Below are 17,034 nucleotides of genomic sequence, written 5' to 3'. Positions count from 1 at the left end.
AACCTTCATCAGTGTTCAAGAAGGACTATGTGTTTGCTTGAAAGTTTCGGAAACAATTTTTATACAATTATCTGCTCGTGCACGTGGGAAACTACATACCCGCCCAAAGCATGGAATTTTACACAGTTTTACCTTTGTTCTTATGGATAATGGAGCGGAAAAATACCCCAGGGTAGTACTCTAGGACTTTTACTATGATAGCTATTGGTTATTTTTCAAAATTATGGTCATAAAATTCCTTTGGGCCTAAGGCTGTATTTGATTTTGCAGCCCACTCAGCCCCAAGGTACGACGCTAGTCTAAGAAATCAGTGGACATAAGATCGAATCTCGGCTGAGCGGTGTTGCTAGAGTCAGTATAATCGTAGCACTAACGTCTTAATTCTCCTGTACCCCAATGACCGGCTGCGAAGTCTGTCGATAAAAAAGAAAGGTTCAAGTCTTAAAGGTGTTAATACCCAAGGCTTTGCTTTGTTGTTTTGATTTATTAATAATTCAATAATTTTGAAAATTGCCCCTATATATTTGTGAAGAACCTAAAATTTGTAATGCTGAATTTGAAGTTACTTTTTCTCGTATTGCATTCTTTTAAGAAAGTTGCAAATTGCAACCTTCTTAAAAGAATTATAACTCATTTATTGACATAAGTATTTCTGATTTTGGATTTGTTTAAATTACCTTTCTGATTCAAACTTAGAACAGTCTCAAGCTTCGAACACTTCAGAATAAAATGCTAATATGAATATGACTAATATGATAAAATATTATGCCCTTTGTTTACCAGCGGATAGAGGACATTCTAACGAAATTTAAAAAAATATTTAAACTGAATTCAACTTTCCAAACACAATATCCTGCGAAAAATACATATTTCGAATGTTGTGGCCCAGCATTAAATTATTTTCATACTCAGCTAGCTTTATCTGCACCGAAAGTACTACCCCCGGATAATACGCTGCTAACGTTATCTTAACCTAGCAGAATAAAGTTTTTCTTATGAAACAATGGAGCAACATCGTCGTTAGGATCATTAATTAGCATCAATTTACTGAATGGTGCAACCAAACTTTGCATTTCCAGTTTAAGAGCTATTTTTAAATTATATTTTAAATAAGACAGAAAAATATTAATATTAAAGGAGAGAAATACTTTAATATCATATTTGGTTTAATACTAGGTATGTCAATAATCACTAAAAAAATTGAAGAAAAACTCCATAATAAAATATTTTCATTTTCACCAGACATAGTATATTTAGTTCGTAGAATTATAAAATTTCTGATTTAGTTTGAAAAAAAAACTAGGCCATTAAGGTGTCGTCTGCATAAAAGAGAACTACCAACACTACAGGCCATTTATTTCCGTTATCTCGCTTTGCCGCTCGTGTTGCAAACCTGAGTTTGGAGTAATCCGAAACGTGCCTGAAATTAAACATTCAGCAAAATCATGAACAAACAGTGCGCTTGCTTTTCCCTTTTCCACTATGTAGCTGCAAAATGAGCCACGTTGACTGCGACGGAGAGCGAGAAAGAAAGAGCCGGCAAGTGGAAGCCTAATTGCCTATTTTGCCAATTCTTCGAGCGTGCTGCTGGCTGGCTTTAGTGCTGCGACAACACAAGCCGACCGTCATATATTCGAGCTGCCACCATAACTGATGGAACAAAACGATGCACTTTTGCATCGAAAATTTTCTGTTCGACCTACTAACGTGCAGCCATCATTTACTGTTTACTGTTAAATCAGCAGCATAAAGTTGTGTAATGATTGCATTCATTGATCTGTGCTTGAAAAAGCAAAAAGATTAGTTTGTCAGCAATAATTTATGTAATCAATTAATTAACTGCAGCCGCACTTAATTGATTATTGAGCTACTACGCATGCTGAACAATTTATTCATGACTTTTACAAAATAAATAAAACAATTGTTGGGTTAGATAAATAATAATAGATAGATGATTAATAAATCATATTTAAACGTCTAATAATAATGTAAATTATTGTATCAATTCCCAGTGAAAAAGATATTTTGCTCTAATTTTAACGTATTTCTGGTCAAATTCGTTCCCAACGCTTAACAAATTATGGTTTATCGGTAGTCCAACAAATATTATTAGTTCAAGTTACAACGTGTCTTCACCGATAGTGAATTAATGGAGTGGCATGGTCATCAATAGTATTTCAAGAATATTTTTGTCGCAAATAAACAGCACATGATTTGTAATCGAATCTTTTTGCTTGAATAGCTAATTGGTTTCCAACGGTTAAGCTATCTAACTGTCTATTCCACATCCAACAAAAAGAAATAATTTGCATCTGAAATGGAACATGTTAGGATTCAAAAAATAATGGTATATTTGTAAGACGGTTACTTTATTCAAGTTGAGCGAGGCAGATAAAACACAATACTTCATAGCTCTCAAAAAAGCATATTAAAATGTTTCGGATTGAAATGGAAAGCATTTTGGCAAAAAAAATTGTCTCGTTATGGACATATAGCATAAACCTTGTTAACTAAAAATGTGTTGCATTCCGTCGAATCACATTTGATAAATCAAAAACCCAAAACATAAAATCAGCAGTTTGCATCGATATTTGAACCTTCCTTCTTCGTGCGTATCTTCGATCTTCATTTCATTTTTTATTATTCTTTATTGTTTAGTCGAAATAATAGATGTTGTAGAATCTAGATCGCGTTAAAATGAAACGCTTATTCAAATAAAATCCTTATGTATCCTTACATTGTATCGTTCGTTCTCTTCCATACCATCACCAACCGTACAAAATAAACCTTACGCCAACAATCAAACCTCCCAATAACATATAACAGGACAGTACGAATCCCAAGTGGAAATCGACGGTAAATTTCATTAGCTGTTTGTGTCTTATTTGTAAACTTTGCACACTGCCTTGCCTTCAAATGTTGTACTTCTTAGTATTAGACACTCACAATTAGACACTAGCAATTCGAAAATGTAGTGCCAAATTCTCTAGAAGGCTCTCTCTCTCTGCCGTGCACTTTTCTCATTAGCAACATTTTCATTCTAGAAGTCAATAACTCCTCCTCAATAATGTGCATCAAAAAACAAAGTTTCGTGTTTAATATTACTTAGCAGTCACTTTAGCTATCAATATTCATTTTTTCCTTCTCCTCCCATTACTTCACCCTCTGGGAATTAATCGTTTGGAGAGTAGCCACCGCACCCCTGTAGTACCACTTAAAACTACCGTAATAATAAATCCACTTGCCAATGATGGTTGCTCATTGAATTTTCAAGCGAAAAAAGTATAGATAAAATCGAATCCATATTGAAATTTTTACTATTGCCAATTGTGTGCTATACATGTGTGCACACACATCACAGGTAGGTAAACTATATCGACAGCAAAAAATGAACAAGAGTCGTAATAATGAAACACACAATCGAAATGGATGTTACCATCCTGCTGATGGTGGTGGTCAGCAGCAGCAGCAGCACAGGGGATTGCAGTCGAGTCGCGTGAAAATAATTTAGCTTTACCAATTGACTGTGCGATGCGCTGGGAACCGCGCGAGGATCAGCTTTTTTTCTGTTGCCACCCTATAGTGAATGAATTTTCTACCCACTGCCAATTCACCAATGGGTTTAACTGTTGATTGATTGTTACTGCCGTCATGAATCGTGTATGATCAATTAAAAAGTAATTTTCGGAATAAGCGGATTCGTAAACGAACGATGAAACATACGGAATTTAATCACTTGCTGTTGGTTTTTTGCAGCTATATTCATGTTTTTATGCGCTGTGAAATTTAGCCACTGGAAATATAAGTACATAGTTATATAGTTATACATTCTACTGAGCATTGAATAAATTGATAGCATTTTGTGACTACTATATCATCTGATGTACGGTGAGAGAATAAAAATAATCATGCGTCATACTTGCTAATTACCTAATTTTACGCTCTTTCCCGTTCACGCCTTGTTCCACTCTGTTTGGATTCTATAAACAACTGTGATTTCATTACTTTCTTCTACCGTTTCCTTTGTCTACTGGAAAGACTACCGTTATAAAAAAATATTTAATGCCTGACTCCATTATAAAAGGTCAAGACAACAAAACATGAGGTTGGTCTATTATTTTTAATCGCCTGTTGATCGCTACAGACACACTAACTCTCTTTATTGTGCATATTGCCAAATCACTTACATATGTGTAAGGTTTCATACTGAACACAGCAACACACTGTCCTTACCGTACGGGCATGTCAGGAAACACGCTTTTTTCAATGAGTGATTTTTTCATGTCAAACGCAAGACCCTCGTCTGTTTGTCTGTGGCATTACCCTTCGCTACTGTGGGCATTCCAGTGACTACAGTGCTTTAAGCGGCATTAACCCGCTTTTATGGAACTGCTTTTCGAATATTGTGCTATTTTATAGAAATTTAACGAAGAGCCCCCCGACAAACCCCACCACATCCTAAATAGCTAGGTGGATTCGCCTATTCGCTGTAGTTAGTACAAGCGAAAGGTCGTCAAAATAAACTATGCGTTCAGAGGCACATCGTAAACTGGTTTCACGTGCTTCGGTGCACGCACAGCAGCACTTACCTCTTTGTGAGGTTTACATTGCTCAACATAAAACAACCATGCAGCTTATACTGCAAAACCATGCTTCGCTATTTCAAAAACCACTATAATGCCGAAAGTATAAATTTTTCATTTATCTATTCACCAAAAGTTGGGCCTTCTAGCGTAATAACATTTGCAGTCAGTACACAATTGGGGGTCACATACAATGGTGGGTCATTTCAACTTTAGTTTAACTGCCGATTTTTATTTGCATATTACCTGTTGATAATCAAATTATTATTGCTTGGAATGAGTGATAATTTTATCAACCAATAAGCATAGCCATCAAACATAAATCGAAGAACCACTACCAAGCCATAATTGACTAAAAATTCGGACGGAAACAGATTTTGAAAACAAATCTCTCAGAACGGAAGTGAAAGGAGCGTTTGGTGAGAAGAATGATTACCTGGATGCTACTGGTAAATTGCGATATGACCCCAAAAATATATTGGGTCGTTCAATGGCAGGTGGGAATCTACACTCTCTCGGTTGGTATCCGAGTGTCTTTTGCAATTAAACTACCGCCGCACCTTTCTATTAAACAGTCTCATATTTGTCCCTCCAGTCATAAACATTACGTTTGACCGCAAAAGAGCGAGGAACAATTAAACCAGAAAAAATATACCCGTTGTCCCGTTGTGGTGAAACATTGAACGTGCCGCTTGCTTTGATGGTCAGCATTCTACTGCTCGATCGGTTCTATCACACTGCAGTTTATCCCTTTAAGCCCGACCCCTTACAATTGTGTAGGTGAGACATGACTACTTTTAAAAATTTTTCCTTTCCTTTCTAAACGTCGTACTTTTACATATATGGCGCCAATCTCTTGTGTAAACACCGTAACTCATAAAAAAATAGAAAATAGCTGAAAAGAAGTTTTCTTTTGTGTTTGGATTAATTATTGTCTAGTCTTCAAAATCTTGTGAAAACAGCAAAAAGTTTTATCTGTCGTATTTTCTTATTGGATCCGTATTTCGAAATTGCTTAGATAAAAAATTATTGGTAATAAGTATTTCTAATTGATGTAATTAAAAATTTACGCGAAATAACTTTTACAACTTACTTATGCACATTGTTTTTCATACCTACACAACTGTGTAGGTTCGGCCTTATTGCATACCTACTTTAACCTTTACGTTCCCGCCGGGACTTCAAAAATTAGTGTACTTGCCGTTACACTTTTGGCTCTATCTTTACTATTTTTTGATCGATTTTTATACAACTTGTCTTCAAAGAACCACCTTAGATTTACCTTCAATGAAAAAATATATTAGCAAATTTTGGATCCATTTTCCCAGAGATATTCCAGATCGCAGTGGGATTATTTTTTCACGTCATAAGTAATAGATAAAATAAAACGAAATTTGCTGCTGCCATCTCATTTTGAGTCAGTAAGAATGAATACATTATACTGTAGAGCATTCGTTCATGCTCCACACTACGGAACTTCCGTTTAGAGTACTACCAGAACCTAAAACTGGTCATTTATAAATTGTAAATTTATAAAGAAGTGTGGCAAATGATGCATTCAACTACGGGATTTTCTAAGACAAATTCTTGGATCAACATTTGAATGTTTTTAAGCCAATCTGGACGTTCCGGTATATCTGTTGTATTAAGGTTAGTTAAAACTTAACTTGCAAAAAGCTGCGCGTATTTCCATAGCCACGTAGCGACCGTTCCGCTGCTTCAGAAGCTGAAGTCTATGAGCCTCGAAGCGATAGTCTCGCTCTAAACTAAACGAGGTCAACTCTCTTCAATTCTGTGGACTTCTTTACACAAAATAATTAGGTTTTTCATGTTTTGTTTTTTCAAAGCCTAGCTTGGTATAGTCCAAAAAGGGTAAAAAATGTTAAAAATAGGGGAAAATGAGCAAAATGGGGCACTTCCGGATGACAAACAGGAAAGCGGTGGGCACCATGCGATTCTCCGGAAAATTTTACATAAGATCACCTACATTTTATCAGCCTGCAGGCCATATCCTATTTGCATCCGTTTTTTCGGCTCGTTTATGCCCATAGTGCAATGGTATAAGATAAGGCCGAACCCACACAATTGTGTAGGTTGCTAAATTTAGTAAACATTTATTGCAATGTGTAGAAAACACTGGTTTTGGTATCTTGAGCGATAAAAAAAATGTATATTGATCCAAAAACCAAAAATATCCTAACTAAAACCCTCCGTGCTTAAAGGGTTATAACCGTCTATCTTCTCGGTAGTAGTAGCAAAAGGACAATCATACAAAAATGCGTGTGCGGCAGTAGTTTAATTGAAAAAACACTCGGGTACCAAATGAGAGAGTGTGAATGGCCGTCCCACCTGCCATTGAACGACCCAGTTGGCTGCACTGTTTTGTTTGTTTACGTTAAGTTTGTTCATGACTGCCTGATAAACCGTCTTTTTGTAATGATTCATTTATTTATTTATTCATCTGGCCACCCAGGCCTTCGTGAATTGCATTGGATACGGAAAAGCCTCCTTGAGGTGATCATACCTCGACCGCTCTCAAGCGAGCATAAAACCCCTATCATCCCAAGTAACAATTTGGGTTTTATTACACTCTCATAATGGCATTTAATACCAAAATTGGTTATTAAAAACACCATAAGAGTATAATAAAACTCACATTTCTGCTCGGGATCTTAAACTATCAATACATAATACATGTTTACAAATATGTGTTGTAATATTTTGCTCATACACAATTTAACTTACGCTCTAGGGGTCAGTCCGTCAGGGTCAGGCGTAGTGGTTAACATTCACGCCGAGGACCCGGGTTCAAATCCCAACCCTGAAGAAGTCATGAAAGACCCAAGCTGTTAAAGTGACTATAATCTAAACAAAAAAAAACTTTCGCTCTAATTTAAAATTTGACGTTTAATATTTGACGATTACGATAACGGTACGATTTAATATTTGACGTTTAATAGGATTCCTACGTGCCAGCTTTAAATTACACAGGTCTGCACAAAAAAATTTTCCAGATGTATGAGATACTTTAGGTGAATTATATGTTTTTTGAGGTGCTGAATCCAAAACTGATTTTCGTTTCTCTCCATCACGTACAGATTTTTTGCAAATTATGCTTCTTAAATGGAAAAGTCATAAATTGGGTGGAAAAATTATTATCACAGATTCGTTACAAAGACCTTAAATAAGGTCTTTTTTGTTATTTTTGTAATTTTTACTTAATAAATACAGGAAAAATATTACTGTACTGAAATATGCTTTACTCAGGTACGCTAACTTACGCACATTTAACTGCAGTGCCTTATAGAAGTAAAATCTGTAAAAAGCATGTATGAAGCATTTGTATAACTGAATGTAATCTACAATTTTGCTGAATAGAGTAGTGTATTATTTTTTCCATTTATAATAGAAACGGCTTTTAAACCTTATTATATAAATAGAATGTTTGTTCGTGTTAAGGATAAAGTTGCAACACTATTACTGCGCAAATACAACAGATAATGGAGTACATGACTTTCACCGAATTCGCTTCTATAAGGCAATACAGTTGACTGAGCGCAATTGGGCGTATTTGAGCGCACCAAATCTGCTTTAAAATAATATTCTCCATAGTTTCTCCATCATATATGGTTTTCTTCCAAAACATGGGAGGGTTTACATTAATAAATACAATTCTGATGTAAAAATAATTTTTTTAATGTAAATTACATCCTGGATATTTCTGCTGCTTAACGTCTAAAACCAACTTTCAAGATTGTTCAACAAGTATTGTATGAAAACGTGACGTGAACAATTTTTATTATTTTTCTGAATTCAGTGAACAAAAATCTGTAAGAATCAGTTGAAAAATTCCATGCAGTTTTTTTGATGCAGACCTGTGTTATTTTTGATTTAATTTATTTAATTTAAGCGTTACGCATACTCTATTTTCGACTTTAGGGCAAAATTAAATGAAAATATTCAAAATAGAGTAGGCGTAACGGTGATCCAAAATAGATAAATCACCCTATGTATCTTCTTATAGCCAAGATATTCATATCTAGCAAGCGGCAGTGCTCAGCATATGATGGTAATTCCATTGGGTTTCTCCAAGGCAGATTACTTAACGCGTAACGCAGGAACCTTGCTTGAATAGTTTCGATCCTGTTTGACCAAATAGCTGTGTATGGGCTCCAAATGGCAACTGAAACTTCTAGTAGGGAACGAATAAGACAATAGTATAATGCTCGTAAACAGTACGGATGAGTGAATTCTTTGGTGAATTCTTCTTATGTCTAATTCCCCTAATTTCTATTCGCCTTTGCAAAAACATGGGAATAATGATTCTTGAAGGATATTTGATCTTCCAGAAGTACACCTAGAACCCTGACTACCGTTAATCTGGTGAATGGTTCCCCAGATATAAAATAATAGAATAAATAATGAATTTGGTTCTTTTTGCATGAGAAAGAAATCACAGAGCACTTGGACACTCAGGATAAGCAAATTTCAAGCACACCAATCTCTAAAGTCATTCAGATGTTGCTGAAGATCGATGCAACCAGCTGTCGAGCATACAACAAGATAAAGCTTCATTCAAATCGTCAGCATAAACTAAATATCGGCCTGATGGTATTATCTAAGAGACGTTGTTGAAAAATAATTAAAAAAAAAAAGAAATGGTCTCAGGTTACTCCTTTGTGGTGCGCCCGACAAGTTCGTGAAGCATTGTGATTCATGACCGCCTATTTTGACGGATAAAATGCGGCTAATAAGGTTTAATTTCAGTCATTCAATTATGTTGGAAGAGGTTCCAAGACGCTCAATTTTCGCCAATAGGATGAGGTGGTCTACGCGATCAAATGCTGCTTTGATATCTGTAGACACGGCACCTACTTGAACTCCGTTTTCCATAGCTCTAATGCTAAATTGTGCTAAATTTGTCGTAATTGATCTGCCTGGTAAAAATCCATGTTGGTCTGTTGGGATGTATGATTTCGCCTCTCGGAATAGAACTCCACCAATTAAAATTTCAAACAGATTTGAGCTCACACAAAGAGACGTAATTCCTCAAACAGGAACAAAGGAACAAATGTTCTGAATTCCTGAATTAGTCTTCTCGAGAAAATGTCTACTACGGCGTTAATATGTTATTTGATGGATTATTCCGGTAATTGTGTGAAAGCAATTCTTGCAGTCCAGACAAATCCGTCTTTGAAAAGTTGAACTCCTTTACCTCGGACATATCTTCATACAGTTCAGTCTCCACGAATTTCGTCGATTTCGTCTCGTTATTCTTGCGCAACATGAACGATGAGGTGTTAATTGATGCAGTGTACTCGGACCTGAAAGCAGTGTTTGATTTCCGCATCGTTCTGCAAGTGGCTATACTCGTACCTAACGCACCGTAGACTGAGTGTATGAAGATCCGAGTTTTCTGACTCGTTCTGTAAACTGTAACACCTCTGGCGTACCACAGGGGAGCAACCTTGGACCACTGCTTTTTCTGTTTTTATAAATGAACTATCAGCTCTCCTACCACCAGGCTGACGGTCTTTTTATACCGACGATGAAAAAAACTCTTTAATGTAAGTAAAATGGACTCCGATTACATGGAACTGCAACGTCTTGCCGACAAATTTGAAGGTTGGTGCTCAAACAGCGTGCTTACCGTCAGCATCTCAAAGTGCTTCGCCCTCTCCTTTCACCGTAAAAATAACCCTATAGCTTGTAAGCGATCTTGTAAGGTCTATTTTGGAATTCGAATCAGTGATCTGGTGCTCATATCAACAAATTTGGATCGCTAGAATCGAAGCAATACAGAAAAACTCGATTTAATCCACCTAGTGGCGAAAGGAACCTTTGTTATACGATCTTACTTGCTATTTGAGATAGAAACCGACACGTCTTCGGAGTATAATCCATCTATTAGTTAACGTTGCGTAGTGCGTTGGTTTACATAAAAATTTTGAAAATTGAATACGTTTACAAAATTTGAACAAAATATGACCACTTATATATTTTGATAGATCCTTTTTTCATGAAATTGCGTAATAAGGATAAGTAAGTTGTTAATAATTTGAGTAAGTGCAAGTAAAAGTAGGTTGTAAGAGCAAATATTATTCTTTAACATATACATTGCGTAGTAAAGGTCTAGTTTATAGATTTTTGAACTATGCATAATTTCCTGTAATGCCTATTTGATTCACACCAATAAAGTTTTCTAGAATAAATTTCATCAATTTTTATTAACCTTCGGTTACTCACGCTGTTGTATTATGTATTTTGAACGCCATATTGTTATAAAGTTACAAATCGTTGTTTAACTAACGTATATTCTTCAATTAACTTGTTATGAGCAAAATGTCATAATTATTCAATGCATTAATACTTTAAATAGTTGGGAAAATTGATTAGCATAAACTGACATTACAGAAATGAAGCAATCAGCATATGAGGTGTACCGGAATTGGCCTGGAATTTTCTCTCGTTTCTTCATATGGAAAAATGGTGTCTGTATGCATCAAAACAATCAGCAATAATGTAAAATGTTTAAAATGTATCCGTCTGTTGCTAGTCGAGTAATTCGGGGTCAAAATTAGGGTATTTTTTATAATCAAAGTTCTACAGTTCCTAAACAAGCAAACATAGAGGTATACTATATTCAGCAAAGTTGTGTATTTTTACTATTTGTGCAACTTTGTAATACATGAAAAAGTCATACAACAATTACGAAAAGAGCTAAAATAAAAAACTGATTTCACTAATTCATATACAATAAATAAGATTTTTCTAGCTTCGCTGAAGAGATAGGGGGTTACTGTCTTCAGCAAAATTTCTTGTAATAATAAACTCTAAAACTTTGCAGAATACATCAATGTGTTATATTGAAACTGAAGAACAATAATTTTTTTATTGCACTTTTAGGGGGATTAATCAAAATTTAAATTGCAGCAGACGATAGAACTATCAATTTCAAGAAATTCTTCCAAAGGTTCCATAAACCTAAAACCAAGTTTTCCCAGTCAAAACTCTAGTGCGCATGTCTTGTTGGCTTTGGGCCATTGTACGCGCGAATAACCGTATTACAAAAGTTGGCGCGAGTGTTGGAGGGTTAATATCTTTTGATCGGCAAAACCAATTCTACTGAAATTTTGCAGATATATTTGCAGCATTAAAATCTCTAATTTGATGTCAAAATAATTCAAACTAGATAAATCATCTTAGATGAAATGGTTATAAATTATTATAAATTTTAATGTGTTGTATTCAATTACTCATAACTTTCAAATTAAACATCCAATCAAAAAACAAATCAATAGTGATCTATTAGGCTATGTTACCTTTCAAATGAGACTAATAGCGCCTAAGTCGGTTTAGCCATCTCTAAGAAACAGGCGATAATTATTACCTTGTCAAAACAGGTTTTTTAAGCATAACTTTTAAACTGCTTGTTTGTTTTCAATAAAATTTACCCAAAAAATTTAGCGTTAACAAGAGCTTTCATTCGATACCAAGATCGTTGAAATCGGTCATTTTGTTCCGGAGAAAATCGTGTCACGTAATTTTTACTTTTTTACTTATAACTTTTAAACGAAATGTCGGACCTCGAAGCAATTCAATAGTGATATACTAAGCAATAATACCTTTCAAACGAAAGTAATAGCGAACAAATCGGTTCAGCCATCTCCGAGAAACAGGCGATAGAAAAGTTGCGCCCCGCACATACATACACACATACACACACACACACACACACACAGACATTGGTCAGTTCGTCGAACCCTGTCGATTGGTATATGTGGCTCGGCCCTCCGGGCCTCGGATCAATTTCGTGTTTTTCGACCGATTCCTAAACCTTTGTTATAGTATAACAAAGGTAAAAATGTCTACGGTATGCTTTGCGCAGTCTTACATGATGCGATCGCAGAAACCTTCTGCCATATGAGGAACGCTGCCGTTTGCTTAATTTGGAGACTCTTGAAAGAAGACGTGTCAACGCTCAAGCCACGTTCCTGGCTAGATTGCCATTGGGAGATATTGCCTGCCCCGCTCTTCTGAATCAACTGAATTTGTATGCTCCTGAACGACTCCTCAGAACTAGGTATTTCCTGCACCTGCAACGCCGGAATGCAAACTACGGACTGTACGACCCTACCCGATTCATGGCAATGCGGTTCAACGAACTCTACGGTTGGTTCGACTTCAACTTGACGGCTAATAACTTTCAAAGACGACTTTCTCGTAAATGATAAATTTGTAAAATTACAAATATTTTTGGCCTCGTACCGAAATTTCCCAGTTTCATCCGGTTTATCATTCTTCTCACCAAACGCTCCTTCACTTTGCAAAAAAAGGTTTACGTTGGACCGCGACAGAGTCAGCAACAGGTAAAACAGAAAAAACAGTACCGTTTGAGCTACAACCGTCCCAACCTATGATGGAGTGATTGTGATTGAACAGGCAGCAAATTGAATAAATGCAACAAAATTAGTTCCCGTTCTGTCAAGGGTTTGAAAAATGATCCATAAAATTAAATCCCCAGCGTTCTGAAGGCGAAAAAGCAAAGCAAAGTGCCGACTCCAGGAGTGGCATTAGATTGCTTTCCGAGAGCAAATTGAATTAAAGTCAACTGGTGCAAAACTTGTCGCTGCTGCAGTTTCCTTCCGTGCTACTTCCGGCAGCTCGTCATCTTGACTCGACCGAGGAAACAGACAGGACGGGAGTATATACAGACACAAAGAAAAGACAAACGACCAGTCGGATGGACGGACGATCGTACCGTTACAAAAGGCAGTAGTGGTGACGACGAGTGGGGATGAAATATGCATGAAAAGCTCACTTCAGACTTGCTGTGTTCTTTTTTTTTCACTCAAAGCTGACGTCAGGGGCCGGTGCAATAAAGCTTTAGATTGAATGAATAGAAGAAAACCAATAAACTCCCCTTCATTCTTCCGTGCGGACGGGCAAGTAGGCATGCCGGCATGCTCAAGATGACTGGCACTTGGAATGTCGTCTCGTAAATGAAAGACCATGGTTACTGCGTGAAGTGGCAAGACTTAAGCTGGTCATCGGCTTGGAAAGTGGTGTCGGCTGTGATGTGAGAGCAGCTGTAGGATGATTCTGTTTCCTAGGAAGGAAGCGGACTAAATCCCAATGCGGTGGGTGTGCTGTAGATATGGGCTAGAGCCATTATCTGTAATTATGATTTGCAGCATGTGGAAAAGGTTTATTACGGGATAGTTCATCCTAATGGTGAAATTTGAACATTTTGCTTGGAAATTAGAATTTAGTAATACAATACCGAAATATGTGACATATGTAGGTCCGATATTGTACCTACAAGTAACATTGTTTCGTTATAAAAGACTTCAAAAATTTTGAAATTGAAATTTCATTGCATTAATTCATCATGCAAAAATCAAAGCTTAACATTTCAACGCGGCTTACGAAATCCGTAATCCGGAAATGAGCAGAAAATATGGACGCTTCAATCCCTACTGTAACACACGTTACAGTATAAAACCTCGAAAGCACTTCTCTGGTTACGCTTTGATATATTCCGTGTATAAATTCTACCCAGCGAGTTAAGTGGAATAAATGGACCAATTTATTAATTAATTAACACAGATTAAATTGAGTTACAGGTGTTTCCGACTGCATGTATGCCGGGCATTGAACTGAAGCAATTATGGCAATAACGAAAACCGATTAATTAACGATGAGGTTTGTCGCTGGCGGTTGGGAAGAAAACAGTCGATTTGATTTACTGCTGGTTCGTTTAGCCGCAACGAAAATCTTACAGAAATTGAAAAAAAATCTGCACTGTGCCTCATATTTCTCATATAAAAATGCTTACTCTACATGATATGGGTCTATATGAGAGTAAGGCAATCCTTCACAGCAAATTCAAATTCACTCATGCTGCCTCGAAAAATCGACAGAGGGTTTTCATTTTTCCAAACAGTAAAGGTTTGATTGTAATTTTCAGATAGGTAAAAGTTCCATGAAGTTGCTTTGTATATTATAGAACGCGAAGGAAAATTTTTGTAACGTTGGCTTGGCTATTCGCAATCCTAAAACGTAGCTGGTTATAAAAATTACCGTAATAAACAACAACGTTTCAAGCCCACCAAACTGAACGGTAACGTTCATCGCTGCCTAACCCGCTCTGGAGTGTAGATGATTCGTCGGAATCACTGCAGCAAATTTAACCTGAACCTTTTCGTCCCATTCGATACCGAAACCGGAGCAGTTTTCCGCATTCATGCCGCGTTTGGGACATTTTTCATTGTTGGCTGCTTTCGACAGACAGGCAGGCACGCAGACAGGCAGATGCGTCCTGCCGTAGCCGTGGTCCGGCGTGTGGATGACGACGCGACGCAACGCACCATTTAGCGCAATTTTGTATTGTTCCTCGGCGTAATGACGTGCATACCGGTTGGATGGACGGTAGCTACGGTGGATTGCGATAAAAGCTATAACCTTTTGAGATAGCAGCAGCTTTAGCAGGAAAGAACAATAAAAACGATGCTGAATGCTAATTTATTCTACGGATAATAATCCATAAATCCTCGTGGGAAATAGTACCATGCGATCTGATGGTCAGTGTTCTTATCTCTCGCTTCGCTTTATTATTCTCGTTATGATAAACAAGCAATAAATTTAAGGAAATTTTCCAATTTTGAAGCATTTTGATGTGAAAACTAAGCTTGATCAATCTTTTAGAGAAAATGTTTAACCCCACATTTTTTAATGATTCTACCCGTAAATAAGTCGGATTTAGCTAAAGCTAGGTTGAAAATTCACAAAATGCCCTTAAAATGTACAAACTCAGATTTTGAGGTTTTTCAACCAAAAAATTGGTAGGAACTTGAAAGTGCGTTATTTGTCACAGAGAATAATTCAATTATCGGTAGCAAGTAGCCAAAATTGGTTGAATTTTTTACCCAAAACTTGAATTTGTACACTTCAAGGGCATTTGGAGTAGTTTCAACCTAGCTTTAGCTAAAACCGACCTATTTACGGATAGAATCATTTAAGAGTGCATAATATAATCAAATATTATGACTTACGACATACCATACTAGGAATAATGATTGTAGGACTTGACGTTGGGAGGCACAGATTCTGCCATCCCTTACTATCACACTGGGATTCCTGCTTTCAGAATTCCAAGGATTCCTATATCATAGCAACAGTAATTTCTTTATCGAATTATAGGTATTGCGGAGATTCCAACTGTTGGATTCTCATACAAGAATCGTGGCTCTATAAGTAGCACATTCTGTACGAATCTTCTGCAGAATTTTTCCACACGATTCCTATCCGAAAAATCCAAAGACTGTGCAAATCTTTTTTTGCATGACCGCCGGATTGTCAACTGAAAAAGAGAAAGAGACTGCAGGAGTTAAATATCGGCGGATTAGTCTATGTCTTATATTGATTCCACTAGCGTGCCCAGATAAAAAACAAAAAGGTTTGGGCAACCGAGATGTCAGAAAAATATTTTGGTTTGGAAAATCAGGTGACCGTAGGCCGGCGAAATTATTATTACTAATCACAAAAATACGGGCGATTCGATTGAAAACTCCGGATTTTCGGGTGCAACTGGATTGAATCCAGTAATTAAAGTTAAAAGTGAACTAGAAATTAATATTTTTTTTGAAACGATGATTCTACAATTGATGAAGGGACGGTAAGGGAAAGTAATGAAGAAGGATTTTTTCCGGGAATGAAGGGGAAGGGTGGAAAGTAAGGGGGTGGGGGGTAATAAGTAGCTATGCTTAACAAGTTGTCGTTGTGACTCCTATCTTTTGTCCAATGCTGGAAGGAAAAGATAGGAGTCACAACGACAACTTGTTAAGCATAGCTACTTATTACCCCCCACCCCCCTTACTTTCCACCCTTCCCCTTCATTCCCGGAAAAAATCCTTCTTCATTACTTTCCCTTACCGTCCCTTCATCAATTGTAGAATCATCGTTTCAAAAAAAAAATATTAATATATGCCTGACCGCATTTCAAGGTCATGACTAAAGTCACGAGTTTGGTCAATTAACTAGAAATTAGACTTCCAACTGGACTTGAAATTAAAATTGAAATTGGGCTTGAATTTGGAGTTGATATAGAGTATTAAATTTAATTTTTATAAATTTGATCTTGTTTTATTTCAAATTGAACTGAAAGTTGAATTTTAAACAGGACTTAAATTTGAAGTAATTACGATGTTTTAGTTGGAATTAGATATGAAATCGGACTTAAAAAAGGATTTAAAGAATTTATTCAAAATTAAAATTGAATTAGACTCTTGCCAATTAGACTTGAAATTCGAATTCAAATTGCACAAATTGGACTTGAAATCAGAGTTGAAAGTTGACCTAAAATTGGAGTTAAACTAGATTTGAAATTGGGTTATGCAATAGGACGTGAAATGAAGCTTGACACACTGGGTATTAAATTAGATATTTGAAC

The 17,034-nt window shown here is 36.5% G+C and overlaps 1 protein-coding gene across 1 annotated transcript in view; it reads left to right on the top strand.

Moving 5' to 3' along the window:
* Nucleotides 1–17,034, top strand: part of LOC128736410 (uncharacterized) — a 94,395-nt gene that overhangs the window by 61,031 nt on the left and 16,330 nt on the right. The window contains exon 8 of the mRNA XM_053830893.1: nt 2,827–2,856. Within this exon, the coding sequence (XP_053686868.1) occupies nt 2,827–2,856 (30 nt within the window). The remainder of the gene's footprint in view (nt 1–2,826; nt 2,857–17,034) is intronic.

The sequence above is a fragment of the Sabethes cyaneus genome, chromosome 2, assembly GCF_943734655.1.
Source record: "Sabethes cyaneus chromosome 2, idSabCyanKW18_F2, whole genome shotgun sequence".
Lineage (NCBI taxonomy): Eukaryota > Metazoa > Arthropoda > Insecta > Diptera > Culicidae > Sabethes > Sabethes cyaneus.
Note: the sequence above shows the minus strand (reverse complement) of the source record. Positions and strands in the feature narration are given on the sequence as shown.